Here is a 20,906-nt window from a genome sequence, read left to right as displayed (position 1 = left end):
CCTACATGGTGTTGTTTCAGTTAGTGTACATTTTCAATGTAAGGGTGTTATTTGGTAAATAAACACCTCATTCATGCTCAGACCCTGATATTTAAGGTCACAGCAAATTCACCATGTGTTATTTTTTCCACCTCCAGCTGACACTCAAAAAGTTGCTGCTTTTCTTTTTTCAAGTGCAAGTACAAGGTAGTGCAGTCCAGTACGGCTCCTGGGCTTTCAGTGTCCACCTGCTGAGACAATGCTACAGGCTAAGTAGCGCTGCCAAGGCTGCGGTGATACAGTTGGTTTGTGCTTTCCATGGACAGCCTGTGATCACCACCTCATCACCGACCCCATTTTGCATATTTTCTTTCCTCAAAGCGCTTTCCTTTGGCTCATTTTCGTATCTTCTCTTTGACCACTATTCCAATTCTTGATGGTTCTTTCCTGTTTGTTTGTCAGATGTGTTATTTTTTTATTTAATTTTTTTTTTTTTTTTTAGGTATGTCTGTCCATGCAACATTATGTTATGATACAGTGTACTGTACAGGGCTGTGGTTGAAGGCAGGGCTAGGCTATTCCAGGTAGATGTCTTCTGGAGGACACGAGAACTCCACAAACTCTTTATAGTACAGTTGGAAGGCTTTCCTGAAAGACAAAAACATATCAATCATTACTTAAAAGTTTTGATATAGTGCCTAATTGAGAGCTAACTACTGAGTAAGAACACTGCAGCTGGCGGCTGTGAAACATGCTGCAATGTAATCTTTTGAGCCAATTGCACCCCGTCAATGTACGTTCACTAAAAGTGCTTGTTTTTGCTGCTGACAGGCTCAGATTGTTATCATAAATGTCTGACAACACCAAAGGATTACATTGAAACCCATTTTGTGAACTGCTGCAAATTAACAACTACGTATGAACTGAAATAAAATAAGTTGGCACTTAATCCTTAAACCAGAGTAAGCATCTGTATGTGCCAGCAGAGATTAACTAAATACACAAATGGCCTGAACAAAAGAATTAATATCTAATAAGCAGAGAATCAAACTCACCCTACTGACTCCGCGAGAGGCTTGGTGGAGTTCTCAGACACAAATACATGACAGGCAAATCTCTGGTCTGCCGGATGCTTAGTAATGAAACCAAAATACCTTCAGAGAGGACAGAGAAGACAGGTAAGAGTCTCTAAGAAAAACATTCAGTACAGGAATCACATTTATTTGTTGAATACTTAATTCTGATTGTCTGTGATTTTTGATTAACAAACTGATACTTTACATTTTATCACTTGGCAGTCAAAGCATCATGTCTACATTTGTTGATTTATCGTGACATCATGTGACGTTATTGCTTGGTCTTAGCACTAACAGAGAAGTTGTTGGACAGTATCTCTTTAGTATCTGAAAGATCCCTCATCGTAAGACTTTAAACATTGCTTTGAAAAGACTCATTTTACGTACTTGCTGTTTTTGGGATGATAACCACAGAAGGAGACATTCTTTAACTGGAAGAAGTGACTGCATTCGTTACTCTGTGAACAGAAATGGGTAAAGACAAAAACAGAAGCAGAATAAACATAAATGTCTTACATTAACATCAAGATGGCTGTGTGCTCTACAGTTACTGGAAGTGACAGTTTTACTCTTCTTAAAATGATACAAATTAAGCAAATTATTTGACCCCTTATATGTCTCTATGGAATTAATTTTACACTATTTCATATTTACCATAAATTACAAGTAAATATATTGAATTATTTGCAGCAAAGTGTAAAAGTATCAAGTAAAACTTATTATATTTGGTTACTTTCCATGTATGTTTAAGACCTCGTTCCTGTAAGAAAACACTTTTAACATCGTTGTTTGTAGTTTCTATCAACAGCCACATGAGGGCAAAATGCCTCAACTTTTCGATCTAATTCTAGTTTCAGGATGAGCCTTTATGTGCCAAGAATCCATGACTATGCAAATAATGACAGACAAAAGGGAAGCCAGCTTGTCTTACTCTGTCACAGGCGTAGTAATCCTCCTGAACTGCGAGCTTGATGCCTTTCACACTGATCTCCAGGATGCATGAAGATGGCGGGTTGTACTTGACTGTCATCCTTCTGTTGGTTGCAATCTGGAAAACAGAAGTAAGAATACTCTCAAAAGGAGACTTTTTACAGTATATTAGATGATAATGCAAAATTAAGGGAAAACTTAATATAAAGCTACTGCTTATCTCATGATTTATAATATTAGTCCTTCATTTGCATATCTGTTATTTTTTTATTATTCAACATCTTTCATCTGTATTCTACCAGCTGTCTGTGGGGCATTAGTTGATGTATCTGCAGCATTTAATTAGGGCTGCAACTAAAGATTATTACATTCACAATTTCATAGATGCAATGTTGATGTCTTCAATTTGCTTGTTTTGTCTGGATGACTATTCAAAACCTTAAGATATTAAATAATTCACTGTCATATATGACATAGAAAAACAGCAAACACCACATATGAGAAGATGGAACCAGCTTGAAAAAAGATGGAAACAATTATTTAAGTATCAAAATAGTTGCCAATTAATTTTCTGTCAATGGAGTAATGGATTAATCTTTGCAGCACTACATTTAATATTTTACTGCAGTAGTCAAATGCTTTACCTATGCAAACATACACAAATACACTTAACACAGATCCCATACCTTCTGCATAGCTGCACACAGAACGTCGTTTCCTTTGTGGAAGGGCACTTGGACTGAGCCCAGGAACTTCAGACGGTATGTGTCCATCCATTCACTGCTCTTCACTGCATAAGGATGAAAATAAAGCAAATAATAAGATCCATTAACCCACACAAGCAATTATAATCAAAGGCAACAAACAACTTAAGATAGAAAAGGAGGCAGTAATATATTAGAAGCACTCAAATCCGGGTTGAGATTTTAGTAGCCTTCCCAAACAGACAAAATAAGTTATTAGAGTTATTTTTAAGCTTTAAGCATGAACAAGGCTATATTTCTTTGCTGAATTTTCCCTTCTCCTGTTCCCAGTTTACTCACTTTAATAGATGCATTAAACAAGTTTAGTTTCATTTTAATGGGGAAACAGATCTCCGCCAGAACTTGCCCTAACTGTATCTTATTTGCTGCTTTGTTATATCTTTCACTCTAGTACAACTTCTGTCTCTTTAAGAAAACGACAGCATGCATATGAATAAGTTCTAAATTTGGATTGCTTGCAGCAAAACTGACATGACTTAAGAAAGCATCACTTTACTGCAGGTGTTAGTAATTATATTAATGATGACTTAATTCCATGTAGCTGCTTCAATCTTTAGGGTTCTGGTATTGTGCATGTTGGCTCACTATCACACTGACATGGCTTACTGGGACACATAAAACACACAGCCACAAGTAATGTTATTATCAACACTTGGACCTTTTCCTACTACGAAAAGTCCAATTGTCTGCTGTAAAAAAAAAAGGCCTTTTGCATGGTGATGAATTATTTCTTAACAAGATGCCTCTCACGTAATGTAATGCACTAGTATACTTGTGTCTATAATGAAATATTTATATGGTGTTTTGTCAGTTTTATGCCACTGTTACTGAAGAAGCTAGATCTCTCCCATTGAATACAACACCGGAGTCCTGCCACACATGCTGATTAAATTGGTGGGACGTTACCTTTCTGTTGTATTTGAATAGACATTTGTATTACTGCTGTTGCAACTGCTTGTGTTTGTCTGTATAAGATAATAAGCTTGCTCTAAAACTACAATTTGATGAGAAACTACACAAAAACTTGATCAAATGTATTTCACACACAGTCGGTGTATATTCAGTGTGCAGTAAGCCTTCTATAATTAATACTCCTCATGGTGTTAGTACCTTTGTAGCTCTCCTCTGTCTCCTTTGTCACCTCTATAGCGTAATAAGCTGGGAAGATCCCACGGGCACCAGTTCGCATGTTGTAGCCCTCGTACCAATAATCCTCAGCCTGGACCTCCACCAGCAACGGATCATCCACCTCCAGCTCCAACTCATCATCGTGTCGAGGGACAAACCTGTGGAAACAGACGTAGTTAAGCAGAGGATCTGAGGGATCTCAAAGGATTTTTATGAGTGTCATTGCAGAGGTCTGTCTGTCTGGACATATTAAAGCGGCCATCATGCTTTTGGGATTTTCTGATGTCAGATGTCCATGTTAAACAGTTAAATGTTAAAATGTTAAATGGTCAAAGATCTAAAACTTGTGATGAATAAATATAAAAATGTTCCCTGAAAGTTGAGAACCTACTATTTGTTTATGTGGCCTTAAGTGCAGCTGTTAGCGAGTCTGGCGAGGGGCAGCTTCCACAAGCTGGCCAATCAAAACTCATGAAGGGTTGCCTTAAAGAGACAGGAGTTAAAACGGCCTGTTTTTCCACAGAGGCTAAACTGAGGGACTGCATAAAAGCCAGTTTAAGATAAATAAATTAGTTTTTTTGAACTGGAAGTCATGCAAAAATATTACAGTTGACCCCAAGAATATAAATATAAACCTGGAAGTGTGTATGCTTGGTCCCCTTTAAAGGACACATATATTATGAGTATCTAACAAGCCTATCAACTCTTTCCTTTGCTTTGTGTGTGTGTTTGCAGAGGAACTGCTCAGTTTCATACAGTATAGAGGCTTTGTGTGGCTCATATTTTGCATCTTTATGGGACTCAAGCACAGCCCTCACTGACATCTGTGCCCACATGTGTGGCAGGGATAACTTATTATGGTGTTTAAATAGTCTCAAAATCTATGTGCATAAAAACCAGGTGCTGAAAGTGGGTTCAAACAGCGTTGAGGTCTTTGCTACAATGTCTAACAATTTCTCAGAAGTGGGAAAGGATAATAAGCCACAACATATCATTATTTATGTTTTCCTTTGCTCTGTCAGGTAACTGCATATCCTCTACTGTGTAAGTGATCAAACCAAACAGCCAATCATAGGTCATGGTCAGCATTCAAAGTGTGACCAATCAAAGAAGCAGACTGTCTATTCCGTCTCCACCTCTAAGTCTAAAAATCTACTTAACTAGCAAGCAAGCACCGCATGCATGGGGGGAATGAGCAGAAATCTTGTTCCCTTGAGAGGATGGTTAGTGTTCTGCACATGGTTTTTATGTGCACAGGTTTTGAGACTTATTAAATGCTATAACTTATCAAGTGACCAGTGTTTTCATCTCACTATCTCACTGACTGTGCTATATTTGGCTGCAGGAACTGGACTCAGTTTGAAGGTAAGCAGAGAGTATTGTCGCTTTTCACATTGTCTGACAGTTACTGCACATCCGACACCATCAGCATCTTGTTCACAGTGTGTGGGTATCTGTGTCATTGTTTTTAAAAGTGTCTGTTTACATCTATCCAGACTACAACACAATCCCGAGAGTTTCAAACTAAAACATGGTCAGCAGGGTTTTCAAAATTCTCTGTTTTAGGGGTTTGGAAATGCCTGAGTAGTTTGGACTCTAGGTGTAAATGTAGCAAAAGTTATGCGTTTTAAAATGAAAATGTATTGGTGTGGACAGGGCCTAACTATCCCAATGTTGGCTAGTCAGAGATAAAGTATGTGACACTATACTCATAGGAATCTATAGGAACCCTGTAATAAGGCCCAGCTTTCTGCTCCCCATGCATTATGTGCCACATCATCACATGGTCTGTCAGTGAGATGCTGCTATTCACATGACTGCATTGCTGTTGTTTTTGCCCCACTCCCCCATGCATATGCCAGCCTGAGGTCTTCAACAGCAGCTGTAACTCCATGCTGCCAACTGGAGTGTGACTGTTACTGAGGAAACATGCAGAAGTAGAGAGTTTTCTGCACTGCTGATCTTAACCAGACATTGTAGATAAGCATCCGAAAGGAAGAGTCCAATGTTTTGGCTAAACTGCTGTCGATATTGTATTTCTTTTGGCAGAGCAAATACCAACTTAACCCACTTGAACTCTCAGTTATTGCCAGCAATAAGGATCATCCTATTTCTTAAATTTAAAGAATTAAAACAAATCTTTCTTTATCACATATCCACATTCAATTTCACATCAAATCAGAGGCATTATTAGACATCATTTTAACAGTGAAAAATCAACACTGTGTCTAAAATCATGTGTTCAGTTAAGAGCCAAATTCAAACCAATGTTGAGTGGAGACACAAAGAAAGACAAAAAAAGTTTGTTTTGCATTAAGTGGAAAGACTGTTTTTAGGTTGTAAACAAAGGCAAAATTCAGTAATGGAATCAACTCAGTGGAAACATTACAGCTTATTACAGCTTGGATCTTATTTTAAGCAGTTTTTGCCATTTTGGTTATGCTATCCTTTATGATAATACTGTATTTACAGGTTAGCTTTTGATTGAGAAAAAAGGCAAACTGTGAACATTACAAACAATCCTCCTGGTTCAACTTGGACCTACCATACTTAAGTGTAATGGTGTATGCACACACACCATTACACATGCAAATCGATTGTCTTAAAAAGTATGTTTCTTGCTCCAAAAGAGACAGTAATTTTAGCTGTGTGACAAGATCTCAGGAATTTCTTTGGTGAACACAGTGTTATGACTAGCGATGTCAACATGACCAAAACTATAAGAATAATATGCAAATTGTCATAAAACCTGAATTTTTCTTTAAGACATCTTGTAGCTATAGTGGACATTTCAGGTACTGATCTTTATTTTCACTTTTCAATACATGTATGGCTAAACTGTATGATGTCTGTCTGACTCCTTGACTGCTTGTGTTGTGTGGTTACTAAAATGTTATCATATTCAGTAAGGACAATGGCCAAAACTACAAATGTTTTCAGTATGGTTTGTGGATGATGATTGTGCGATGAAGATGATGGTGGTGGTGTAGTTCTTCCTCACCTGTAAACGGCTCTGTGGCTCTGATCTTTTTCCTCTCCGTTTATAATGCAAGAGTATAAGCCAAAAGACTCTGCACCTTGAATACAAAGAAATAAGAAAAGGAAAAATGAGAAGAAATAAAACAAGAACAACAACAACAACAACAACAACAACAACAGTGCTGAGTGTCAATCCCTAAAGTCCTAGCCTTAGTAAGGCTGTCAAAATGATTAATGACACTGACTTCAAATTGCTACCAAAGTCCATCATTGACAAACAGAAAAAAACATTAAGGCACATTGTGTTTGCTTTAAACCACACATGCCTGCTGTAGAAGCTATAAATCACCCTTTAATTAGGCATGAAACAGGTAAGCATTGTGTATTTCTACCTACATTCCCCTGAGACATCCTCCTGCACTCCCCAGATTAACTACTGTGGAGTTTCTAATGACTCTGTAAAACATATGGAAGGCATCCAAAAGGACAGCGAGCACTATTAAAGGAAATCACCACATACACATTACAGACAAAGCTCTTGTTCTTTGTCTGCCTCTTTCACATTAATCCTCCCTCCTGCCCATTACTGTATGTTTCTTTACATATATATGTATATATAGGCTATATATACACAACATTATGTGGGTGGATGTATGAATGGTGATATTTCCCACTGTTTTCCCAAAATGACCATCAGCGTAATGATGGAAAATTCTACAATATTCCATCATAGGATCTCCCCTTGTCTGTTTGTCTGTTTTTTGGTCATACACAAATACTACCATTAGTCTTGTGTTTTCATCTGATCAACCTTAACAAGGCACACACTTTCAATGAAGTGTAACATTTAAAAGCTTGCTTACATTGCTAAAACAAAGTACAGCTGACGCTGCTAGAATGTCATTAATTTTACAGGTGTTTTGTCATTAAACAAAGTATCAGACAATTTACAATTTTGACATGATGTTGGTGCTACAGAAAAGATCAGCAAAGTCATTACAATTCATCCCGAGGTAGAGATAAAAAGGTGTAACAAATTTCACAGAAATTCATCGAATGAGACATTTCACTAAAAATCACAAATGTCGACGTGATGTTGGCACAAGAGAAAGATTCAGGAGATCATCAAAATCTAATAGTACACTGTAAAAGAAGTCCGTAGAATTAAGTCTGAAATGCTGTAAAATGATGCCATTCAAAACCTGTAAATGGAAATACAATGGAGCATTGTTTACTTTACAATAATATTTTGTAAAATACTAAACCAAACATAACTGTTAATTTAAATGAAATAATATGTCAAAAAAAATTGTAGAAATGACATATTACTGTAGTTTAAACGCAGAAAACCGTAATACATAAGTAATATAATGCAGTTTAGATGACTACATGATAGTGTTAAAATAACATTTGTATATTTGGAGGGGAATTTTTGGAACATTTCAGTTAAACAACTTATATTGTTGCATGAAATGCCTTATAATCTTATAATATCTTATAGTTTATATATCTTATAATGAGGATTTTGCGGTTAAATAATGTTGTCTGTTTGTTATTTTTCAGTGACATAGAATTCTATGTACAATAAGCAACAACTAAGATCAGGCACCATGATGGTTTAGTTTGCACTGTCGCCTGGCAGCAAGAGGGTTCTGGGTTCAAATCCGCCGGCTGGCACCTTTCTGTGTGGTACTCCAGGTCCTCCAGTTTCCCCCCCACAGATTACAGTTTAGGTTAATTGGTCATTGTAAATTGCCTGTGAGTGTGAATGTATGTCTCTGCTCTCTGTGATGGACTGGTGACCTCCAGATTGACTCCAGCCCCTCTAGAGAAGATAAGCAGTACCTATGGATTTTTGATGCAAATTGGTCTAATAATACAATGGTCATGCTAATTCAGCAGAAAATCCAATGTTGAATTTACTGGATTAAAATGTAAGTTTATACAATTTTTAACTGTTTTTTTTACAGGTTTTTCTGTCAGCTCTGGCTCAGGAGGTAGAGCGGTCGTCCTCCAATTGGAAGATTGGCGGTTCGATTCCCGGCTCCTCCAGTCCACATGTCGATGTGTCCTTGATCAAGACACTTAACCCCAAATTGCTCCCGTTCCTGCGCCAACGGTGTATGAATGGTTAAATTCCCCCTGATGAGCCGGTTGGCACCCTGCGTGGTAGCCCCTGCCATCAGTGTGTGAATGGGTGAGTGAGTTGTAGTGTAAAGCGCTTTGAGTGGTCGTAAAGACTATAAAGGCGCTATATAAGTACAGTGCATTTACTATCCATTTAAAGATGGTTACGGTTTAGCCATACTTTTTACAGAATTATACTGGCAACCACAGTTGCGTTTTTTTTTTTCTTTGTAAAAACAACGGGATTTTTACAGTGTAGCTGAGATATTCCAATCTCGACCACAGTGGTGGACCAACTGAGTGACCAATGGCTAAAAACCCAAAAAGAAACCCTGCTTCTACTGAAAAATGTAAATTGTGCATTATTGCCCAACATTTGCAAAGTCTTTAGTGACTATCATAAAGTTTTCCATTGTTAGAATTACAATGAGGTTAAATCTGACTCAATGCATTTATTCTACAGAAGGTCACAGTATCCAGTTAAAGCGGTCACGTGAATGATGATCTGTGCTACCCGAGAATATTCCAGCCCCTGAATCTCTCTGTGGCTCTGCCTCAACAGCCACCCCGCTTTAAGCCTTTTCCACCATGCTGCCAATTTGGCTAGACAGCATTCACTGCTGTGTTACTGTATGTTTAGAGGGAATTACACAGAAGAACAGCCTGCAGTGCTGATGTACTTCCTGGCTGTTTTGATCATAATACAAGAAACATATTCTCAAAATGTAAAATCAAGTCTTATAAATAGAGAGGGGAATGAACTTTAACAGTGGTTTATCTGATAAATGGATGAAGAAGAAAATACTGATGTTAAAAGGAGCCGTGATGTCGCATAGCATCATAAGGCTACCCCATAATCAAACCAGATGGAGTCTTAGTTTGCATGTCTTTGCATAATGTATGTCTTTCTAGCTCCAGAAGTAAAGCCTAACCAATCCTTAACATTTCCCACTCCCATTGTTTACACTTCCAATCAGTGTCTTCACCCTGAAAACAAACTTGCTGAAATCAGCGTCACAATTTTGAAAATAATATAGTGGGTACAGAGGAGCTGCTGTGTAGTACACTCATACACTAAACACTGTGTGTACTAAACATGTTGAATTATACTGATTGGTATCATAGCGGTGACTTACTGGAGGATCGAGAGCGTCCGTTCATGAAGACGTTGAGGAACTTCTTGGAGAAGTGCATGTCTGCCTCTGGAGTGGAGTCTTCAGACAGACAAGCCGTGGCCTCTCTCCTAACTCCTCCCAACCGAGTGCCATCCTCCTCTTCATCTTCCTCCTCGTACTCCTCACCGATGGCCGACTCGTAGGGAGACGAGACGCAGTTGTCGTAGACGGTGGCTGAGTCGCTGTCATCGCTGTAGCCTTGGTAACACTGCCGGAGACTGACCAGTTCTAGTTGAGAGTGCTCATCCACCACCAGCGTGTATTTGACTGAGTCGTACGAAAGGCCGCTGGCGTCCGAGTTCATGGAAGTCCTTAGCGGAACAGCCCTGCCGCCATCCCCCTTTCCTCCCCCCTTCCTCATCCTTCCATCCATTATTACCCTGTCCACATCCTCATCCTCCCCACAGTAGCTTTCATCTGTGGCGTCCACGTACTCCACAGATGAGCCACCTCTCAGCATGACCCCGGCGCCTGTTCCTGTCCCCTTCAGACTGAGGTCCAGTGCAAGGGAGGAGCGTGCTGAGAGAGCCATGCTAGGCGGTGTTATGAGGGACTCTACACATGAAGCATAAGAAGGTGGAGGAATGTAGACCTCGTCCTCCTCGTAGATGGAGGCGTTGGTCCGGTCTGGGAGGGGCTGGTAAGGAGGTGGGCCCTCTGTATCAGAGCTGATGGACATACGGCCCTGCTCAGTCTGCTGTGAGAGGAAAGGCCTGTCCTGCGTGCTGGGTGGCTCCAGGGGGTCAGCAGAGCGCTGCACAGGAGTCAGATAAATCTCCTCTGTGGGCTCTAGATGAACATCTGTATGGTAGCGGATCCTCTCCCTGTGGTGCCCGCCCCCATCCGCCTTCCCTGCTGGGTACAGAGGAGCTGGTGTGTAGTTCTGTGGTGGTGGCGGTGCAGGTGGCTTCTCCTGAAGCTTGGACCGTGTCGCCGCTAAGGATGAGCTGTGCGAGTGTCCAGAGGTGTGGCTGTGTCTGCAGGGGGCATCGGTGGATGTGCCGCGGTCTTTGGTCTGCGCCCCGCCGCCCTGTACCTTGTCCTCGTCGCTCAGACAGCTGTGCTCACGTGGAGGGGTAAGATCACCTGAAGGAAGAGCAAACAAACAAAACAACACACACACAGCCACGAAAACACAAACGCAGACAAACAAACACACACAAAGGCCACACAAACAGACAGGGTAAATATACATGATGGAGACATGACGACGAACAGATGCACAAACAGGCACGAAGGCAGATATGGCAGCAAATGCACAGACAGCAAAAAAGTAAAGCACAAACAGGAAGAGAGAAAAGTAGAAATGGTTAGGTAATAGATGTCAGGATTACGCAGCTAAATCCCCATTACTCATCAAATTCAAGTGCAGCCAAGAGAAGGTGATTGAAGCGTTATGTCATAATCCATTGGCAGAAAATCCAGGCATGATATTTCATTGTGGATGATGCAGCACTGACGACTTAAGCCACAAGACAGCAAACGACAGGTTTGAATGAGTGTTTGAATAAAGAGGTCAAATCAGGACGATGCTGAAACATGTCAGTCTTGTCACTCCTTAAAAGGAATTTAAGTCTGTATTTTTGTGAGACTGTTATTCACGAATGCATCATTACAGGTGCTATTTGATGTATACTTACTTTACTAGAATTAAGCCATTTATCGTATCCAAATATAAAAGTCAGAAATTCCTTGTGCACAGACTTGTTCTGTAATGAACCCTTTTAATCTGCAATTTAAAGTTCAACAGAATTTTCTCAGATGACTCCTTACAATAAACATGTTGTGAATTCAAATGAGTCTTTGGGGCTTGTCAGGCAAAGTGATGTCATTTGCTAGTTTGCATATGAATGGAATCAGTTGTGTTCACTAACAAAACTGCAGGCGTGTATCACATTGAGCCTTGAGAATGTTTAGGGTGGAAAAACTAACTAAATTAATGTGAAAATGAAGACAAACTAGGTGTGGTAGATAGTGTGTGCCTGGTATGGCAACAAAAAAAAAAAGAATGACTTCCATTTATGCATTTCATTGTATTGTCATTAAGAACAAACTTGTAGTTTGATTGTCAACTAAACTAGATAGAAAAAATGGTGAACCTGATCAAACGATCAAACCTTCTCCCATCTATATTTTTCTTCATGTTTCAGGGTTAGGTTACTTTCTCCTCCTGGCAGTGCTAAGCAACAATATTGGACCTCAATGTTATGTGGTTTCCCAATTCATTCTAATGCAGCCTTCTCATCATATTGTTCAGACTGTAATTATGAGAAGCGAACGGGTCAAAATGTCTGACAGCTATGATATCCATCCCCAGTAATAACATGATATAAAATCCAACATTTTAGCTAATTAAAAAGGAAATTATGAACCCTGGTGTATCTGGTGTATCTGGTGTATCTGGTGTATCTACGTAGTTAAACAGCTAAAAATGATGAATTGACAATAAAAATGCCGGATTTCATCTTATTTTCCATGTATTTATAAGGCCAGCAGTGGGGGGTCAGAGTAATGCTGAATAAAAGGAAGTATATATCCGTTCTTCCCGTTCTGCAAACATTGTGTCAGTGCAACATAAAAACACAATAATATGGATTTAATAGGATTTTTGAAGGTTATTTAAGTGTCTTTTAAAATGTTTAAGAGTAATATTTCACTTTTATCAACAGTGGTGAATTGCTGGCAGCAAGTTTGGCCAGTCCCGCCTCACATGATGCTCTGAAAGGAGCTATAGCAATGACTTGTGACAGCTGCCGGCTAGCTAAGCCTCAAACTGTCTAACAAACACACACACACGTGCACGCACACACGCACAGTACTACAGCATTGCCTCAGCTAGCAACACTTAGCTTAGCATAATCCAAGCCTTAACACTATCCCCCCCCTGACGATCAGAACGAAAGAGACAGCCTGCCAGACTCAATGCAAATCACACACACATTCAGCTGGTGTGTTAGTAGCACAAAGGTGAACAATGTCAGAGGAAGCAATTTTGCTCCAAACATCCCAGTGAGCATCAACTAAATGAGGAAATCTAGACATTCAAACTTAAACTTTAGCTTTGTGGTGTGAACTGTGAGAAAGAGAAAGCTCACCTGTTTTTAGAGGCGAGGAAGAGCCCGAAACCTTCTCCTGCCAACTGTATTTCTTTCCAAACGAGTTGTTGTTTAATGTGTCCTGTGAAAATAGACGAGAGGAAGATGAGATGGAGGAAGTGGTGAGAGAGAAAAACTGATGAAGAGATACAGACAGTCACTGAGTTCTGGATCCTGAAACTCAGTGGACAAAACTTTTTGTCTCTCTCTTTCCCTCTCTCTCTCTCTCTCTCTCTCTCTCTCTCACTCCCCCTCTCTCTCTTTCATACACACACACACACACACACACACACACACACACACACACACACACACACACACACACACACACACACACACACACAAAGCTTTTCTTCTGTTGAATGAGCAGGGATTCTTTTGTCTGCGCTCCGTGGTGTGGTGTGCATTTAAAGGGAACCAGACCTTTTCCCCAACTGGGAGCATACACACTCACCCAAAAACAATGTTGGTCTCTTTAGGATGTCGTAGGGGAGTTGTTGATTGATTGCGGGGAGCCTTTTCTAGAAACCATGATACTTCTCAAGAGTTTTTTTCTGTCTTTCAAATTCTAAAAGATCAGTTAATCCAAATCACACTCAGTACAGAACTCAGTTTACCTTCTTATTTTATAGATACAGAAGTAGAAAAAATAGTGAATGGTTTCCAAGAAAAGACGGTGGCCAAATAGCATAAATTATAAAATCAGTGGATCTGATTTAACTTGTCATGTACAGCAGTGATGTATGAGTGTACCCAGGGTGTGTGCTATGTACACACCCTGAGTACACAATACAGTGCAATCACTGCTATGGTCAGATATGAAACAGACTTGAATCTTTCAACCAGAGAGAGATGTGAAACAATTATTTAAGACTGGTATTAAGTTGATCTTTGAGATGAAAGATACATATCTATTTATGTCATTAGTATTTGATTAATGAGGCATTTTATTTAAATTTTATAATATTGAGAAATACAGACTTTTGTGAGTTAGGAACAAGTAAAGCCATCAAACATAAAAAAAAACTGTCTTAACACTAGCAGCTGCACAAGATTTTGGTTAAGTGAATAAGAACTCGGTCAGCTTTTGATACTCAGTGGTAGACACATATTGGACTGTACCAAAACAGCATTGAGGTTTGATTCTTAACACTAGATAAGAAGAGAGACAGAGAGATGGTAGAGGGGGATTTTTTAACACAAGAAGCATAGTGGAAACTCCTGTGATGACAATGTGTCGTCCAAAATAAAACCATGTTCTCCTCTTCTGTCCACCCGCCATACCCACCAATGTGCATGACTCACTTCCCATTTACGTGTACCAGGCGGAGACAGAGCTGTTGCCATGGTAATGAGTGAATCAGCAGGTGGGAGATGGCAGCATCGATCTGAAGAGTTTGTTTTACCATGGTGACAAAAAGATCAGCGCTCTGGGCTGTGACTCAGACAGCGTGTGTGTATTAATGACTCAGATCTACATGGAAGTGACTCTAATAGAATGTGACCTTTTTTGTCAACTACACAGTTTGACAGTAGGCAACACACAGATATACCACAGCGCACATAGCAGCAGAAATTACGTCAGCAACATTTTAAATCACAGTGGCAGTGCTTTCAAGAAGAGTTAGTTCAGTCTTTCATGCATCAAATGTAATCTATAGGTTTGGTCATTTATTATATATTAGCTTGTGCTGTGAAGCTTGTACTGTTTGTGTCGTACATTTAGTGTGCTTTAATTTTCTCTCTTTAATAAGTTTGACTAACCTGAAGGTTTGTTTACAACCTGTTTGATCATCTTTATTGGATTTATTTTTTAGTAATGTCAGTGTTTCCAGATTTCAACAATCAACTTGGTGACTACAGTGTGAACACCTCAACACTTAAGCAGAAATGTTTTAGCTTTTTTGGCACTTTGTTGACTGTTGCTCTACTCTGTTGTTGCTTATGGTATTTCTTACATACTTGTATTATTCAAGTTTTTTCTTTCTATTATTAAAAATGATATTAAAAAATATCAAAATTCTGTTAAGTGCTGCATTATTGCACAAGCAGCACCTGGTGAAGTACTTGTACAATGGCTCTTTCTGAGTTATTGATCTCTAATGTTTGATTGTCTTGCTTTACCTGTTAGTGGCTTAGGATAAAAGTGTCTGCCAAATGAAAAAATGTAAATGTAAATGTTATTATAGACCCAATTTGGGGAAACATCTGTTACACATCAACCCAAGGACTGTTGTCACCTCTCTCTCATCTCTATGTTTTTCCTAGAAAAGGCTAGGGAAGTTTATATGGAGAATATCAATGTTGTTTTGACCAGTAAATATGGCATTAAAATCATTTTTCACAAATCATTACATACTATGTCAGCCCAAATGTCTTGGCACCTCAAACCCTTGATGACCATGTCAATTGCTGTATTAGAGTGTAGTTTACTGTGTATGTACACCTTGCAATCATGTACTCACACACACACACACACACACACACACACACACACACACACACACACACACACACACACACACACACACACACACACACACACACACACACACACACACAAACACAAGCACTTAAATAGACCACGCCAGACTGTTGTAGCCAGATGACAGATTAGTCAGATTTGGATTAAGACAGAGGAATCCTTCCTGATATGGATGTCTGGATAATATCGTTCAAGCAGCTTTAGAGGAAACAGTCTGTGATATAAAACCACTTTCTACCAAGAGTTCATGGTACAATATGTCTTTTTTTTTTTTCTTTTTTTTTAAATATAGTAATGTTTACTTATGTGGTTATTATGCAGTTTGGATGCCTGGATGAAAATCTGTCTAACCCTAAAAGGTCTTACTCCTGCTAGGAGCTAACTAATGATTTTTAGTGTCTCATGATAGAGAGATGATAGATTTTCCACCTTTTAAGTCTGGGTAAAATAGAGTCCTTGTCTAAGTGCAACATTTTGTTTGTCATGAGAGCAATTACATTTAAATACACAGTAAACTGGCACATAATGCTGGCACTTGGATCCCCCGTCAGTGTTCAGAAAAGCTTTTGTTCAACCACAAAAGTCTATTACTCGCTGCCAAATGATGCACAGTTAAATGTGTATTTTGCATTTTTACCGATCCACTGACCTGGAAACAGTCACCCAGCTCTTATCTTACAGTACTCTGTCTGTGAAAGACTGCCTGGAGATCATCAGCACTCATCTATCTCATCTCATTTGAGTTTTGTCTGCGCCGCCTGACTAAACCTCAGTTTTCACCGTCAGCTCTGTTGGACCTAGTAGAGCTGTGTCTCAATTATATGTTATATATACATTATATCTCATACGTGTTACAGAAAAAAAAATAGCTTTAAACCTATTTTGATAATTTGTTCTATATTTCAGGCTCTCTGTAGTTGTCTGCATGGAAGAAAAAAAAAAATCATCTCAGTTATTTGGTTGTTTTTTATCACCATAATATCTTCAGAATCTGAACAGTTTCTGTGTGTATTTCAGACATGGAGTGGTGTTTTCTGTTTGCACAAAGCCAGTAAAACAACAGCGAATAGGTGAGGTTGAAAAAAATCTGAGATATCGAGTGAAAAAGAGAAAACAGAGGCCAATCTCTATAACATATAGAAGCAAGAAATAGACCAGTATCCAAAGGTATTCTAGGAAATGTAGGAAACCCTTTACTGAAGACGAGGCATGTTGAGAGAAAACAGCTTCAACAAAGAACACACCACACTCCATCTCCTTGAACATGCTGAATGCCAGAGACTGCTGATCGTTGTTACTACTAACTGGATTTTTAACTTTCAGCTAAGTATGTTTTAATGCTTTACAGCAGCTTAAGGAGCCTCATATTAAACAGGCACAGTAATAGTAAGAACACTATAACATCATCTGTAAATAAGGTCATGCTATACTAGATTAACAGTCCAGAAATCTAACTGACCCCAAGAGCTGCTGCTGCTACTGATGGTTGTTATCATAATGAGATCTGATTTGTTGCATCATGTCTTCACCCTTCAAAAGTAAAAGCAAAGACCACCTCCAAAACCAACACCCATTTAATGCTCACACTATTTTCCAAGATTCTTCACGTTTTGGTTGTTTTCATGTTAGTTTTTTCTAGCTACTGCAGAAAAAGGACAGCGTCCCAGGAGACAGGAAGTCTTCCCATGAACAAAACATTTCAGAGCAATTATTTCCTTTATACTGCCCTGTCTTGACAGCTCAAGCACACACACACACACACACACACACACACACACACACACACACACACACACACACACACACACACACACACACACACACACAAATAGAAACTCACAAGAACAAAAGGGACATAATTATCTACAGTAGTCTTTCTTCCACCTCGTGGATACTGGGCAAAGAATAAAGTGTAGACAGATATAGTACTGCTAGGTTGATCATGTTGACAGCCTACACTGTGGGGGAGTGTGATCATATAGGCTGCTGTATGATGTTACATAACTAGTATCATCATAGAGGAATATCTATGGAGCCTGACAGAGTAACAGTTTTAGTGCACATATGAGAATCAAATGAGTGATATGCATAGTAAAATCATGTAGTAACCTTGCATGATTTGTCTGTGTCCATGAACTACTACAGTATGCCCTAAAATTACTTAGTTTCTTCAAATTAATACACAACTCTAGCAATAGCTGAAGTCAGGTTGGTGTAGCTAGTTGGGTCAACAATTGATCAAATGGCTACATTTAATGTGAAAACAGTTGTGCACAGTAAAGTATTCACAGATAATTATCAATTCTGCAACTCTATGGAGCCTTTTAAGGACTTTTATCACAAGGTTTTGGTTTTGCAGCACATTTACTTTATTAGTCTGTTTCACTGTTTCATTAATCCTTTTCCACCAGCAGTAGATTGCCATTTTCAACAAACAAGTTCAGAAAAATCTACTGTACACTACCTGCCCAGCAGCAAACGTCATACTAAAATATTAGCTTTTAGCTGATGAGGAAAGAAAGGGGCGAGACATTTTCTCAAGAGTTGGAGGAAACCAAACCAGAACTAAAAGACTGACATGCATCCGATGGACAGAAACAGGAGTCACAATGACGATAATGCTGCACAATATCTTAAGGAAGGCATGCTTTACCAGTATATGTTACTGTTAACAAGCTCTAAGGTGTTGATGAATCAGTGCTGTTAATTAACACAGCTGTAGGTTATTGCACCTATTCATACACTGTTTCGCATAAAGGTTTGATACTACTTTGGGCACGTCACAAAAGTATATTGATGAGTGTGATTTAATCATAATTTATAGAAAATAACTTGTGATTCTTCTTATTTTAAAGTAATCTTTGCTTTTGTTTTGTTCTGTTGTGTGCATGGAGTATGTTCCACATAATCTTGTAGTCTGCATTGAATACAGATACACATGCATTTGAAAAATATACACCTGAGCTGTGTTTATGCAGGAGGCAGACTGACACACATGTGATCAACAGAAAGTGATGAACACGCACACCTACCTACACTGTCACACACAGCCTCACCCAAACACACATGCCCACGGGTGTACTTGTATACTTGTGAGGAGCCTCATTGACATAATGCATTCCTTTGACTATTGCCCTACTCTTAAATATAAAACCAAGTCTTAAGCCTCAAACAGAACTTTAAAAGACAAAATGCTCCCCCTTTTTGAGGTTCAAAACATCAAATTTGTCCTCACAAATCTAGAAGTACAACAACACACACACAGTCACGAGCTGTAGCAGCAGTCAAAGACAAACAGAGATGGGCACCAAGGGAAAAAAAAAAATGTCTTGACAATTGAAGCTATTGTTCAGTCCAGTGAAAACATCCTCTCAGAGAAACAATTACAGTGAATCCAGTAGTGATGCCACACAGATTGTCCATCATTAAATGTCATATCTGCGTGTGAGGACTCCAGACAGGCATGATGTGAAAATCTTCACAGAAAGAAATGATTTCTCCTCTACTTCTGCTCTTTGATCAATATTCAATAAGCTGTCACAAACTATGAGTGTCTGTGTGTGTAAGGTTGAGGTTAATTAAGACTCTACCTGTGTGCGTGGCACAACTGGGAAGAGGTTAAGAGTCGTGGGTCTCTTGGGACGGTAGGTATCCATGGTAACAGGTGCTGCAGGGTCCTTGGTGAATGGCGGGGGTGCGATGGCGGACGCCTTCAAGGACTCTTTGTCACCGCGGTAACCGTCAGCACCGTCAATGAGGTCCAAATGCAGCATCTCTGCCTGGAGCTGGCCGACGGCACCCAGTTCTGCCCTCCCCGACATGCTATTGGTTCCTCGCCTCACATGGCCCTGCAGGGATTGGACGATACATGCTGTCAGTTGTGGCAGAGAAACAGAAACAGACAGAGAGAGAAAGAGACAGAGAGTGTGGGGATGGGATGAGGAGACTGAGCCGGCCAATTAGAAGCTGCTCTGTCTTCAGCCTGTAACACTCTCACTGCCAACCCTTAAAGCAGAGAGAAAGAGAGCAGAGGCTATTGCCAGCATCTGCTCCTCCACAACAACACATACCTACAGTAATATAGTGAATAAATGAATGAAAACTCCCTTTTGTTCTGCTAATAATTGCTCAGTTTCACAGATTTGTTTCATTATAGTCTCTTGACAGTAGCTGCTGTTAAATCTTGTTTGACATGCACAGATGGTACAGGGGTGAAGACCTGATCTTACTTGATAATCCTGACTGAACTGCCACTTAACTTCCACTTCGTTATTCAGTCTGATGCTGTGTTCTTGTTAGCTATCAAGTAGTCACTGATGTATCTATCCCATCTATATCTCTTTCAGGGTTTTGATTATTTGAATTATGAGTCGAGAATCCCACAAGTGAATCCTTATTTTGTCATTTGATTCATTGAACTTACTTTAGTCATGCATTGTATACAGAACAACAAGACAAGACTTTTACTGACCTAGTATGATCTCAAAATAAATACACAACTAACTGTAATAGAAAATACAAAAGGGTGATGGGAATGGAGGACAGTGTGTTGCATAGCAGCTCAACTTGTTCATTACTACGATGCTCTCAGCTCTGTTGTTGAATGGTAGCGCACATAATTTGACTAACAGTGTTGTCAGCAACCATGCAGGAAAAATGCTCCTTGGATGCACACTTTTTTAAATTTATTCTTTCTGTATTCCTTCTGTAAATGTGTTTTCAGATTGCAGATAATGACCAAAGACATGAAAACACTAGTCTTAAAATGTAACATAAAATGAAAATAAGATGACTCTGCAGGTCCTCAACACTGTAGTGTAACTCTGTAAAATCATAAGATCACAAGATAGGTAAGTCTGGAGTGCATATGAATATAAAAGTCAGATGTGGTTTAGTTGTGAATTGTAACACATATAGCACAACTGACCGTATGCGAAAATGGGAAGCTAGTGAGGGATCATATTTTCTTTGCTGCATTAGCAACTTGAACTGGTTGGGCAGGTACTTGCACAATGGGGGCGGTACTGGGAGACATAACTTGGACCTTGTGGGCATTATGCCTTAACTGCTTTCAGGTTAAAGAAACAACTAGTGACACAGGTAGTCAATGTCTGACATCCCTCCACAGGTTAACAGAGTTAGCATGGACTAGCAGTGTAGAGAGATCT

At 39.4% G+C, this 20,906-nt stretch overlaps 1 protein-coding gene across 1 annotated transcript in view; it reads right to left on the bottom strand.

The window, feature by feature from the left end:
* Window positions 1–554: 554 nt before the first annotated feature.
* The window catches only part of mapk8ip1b (mitogen-activated protein kinase 8 interacting protein 1b), a 50,098-nt gene continuing 29,746 nt past the window's right edge, over window positions 555–20,906 (bottom strand). The window contains exons 3-12 of the mRNA XM_062435786.1: window positions 19,329–19,586; window positions 13,254–13,335; window positions 10,120–11,244; window positions 6,879–6,954; window positions 3,860–4,035; window positions 2,672–2,775; window positions 1,987–2,103; window positions 1,443–1,513; window positions 1,035–1,133; window positions 555–627 (exon numbers count right to left, since the gene is read on the bottom strand). Coding sequence (XP_062291770.1) covers window positions 555–627; window positions 1,035–1,133; window positions 1,443–1,513; window positions 1,987–2,103; window positions 2,672–2,775; window positions 3,860–4,035; window positions 6,879–6,954; window positions 10,120–11,244; window positions 13,254–13,335; window positions 19,329–19,586 — 2,181 coding nt within the window. The remainder of the gene's footprint in view (window positions 628–1,034; window positions 1,134–1,442; window positions 1,514–1,986; window positions 2,104–2,671; window positions 2,776–3,859; window positions 4,036–6,878; window positions 6,955–10,119; window positions 11,245–13,253; window positions 13,336–19,328; window positions 19,587–20,906) is intronic.

The sequence above is a fragment of the Scomber scombrus genome, chromosome 1, assembly GCF_963691925.1.
Source record: "Scomber scombrus chromosome 1, fScoSco1.1, whole genome shotgun sequence".
In the NCBI taxonomy this organism is placed as follows: Eukaryota; Metazoa; Chordata; class Actinopteri; order Scombriformes; family Scombridae; genus Scomber; species Scomber scombrus.
Note: the sequence above shows the minus strand (reverse complement) of the source record. Positions and strands in the feature narration are given on the sequence as shown.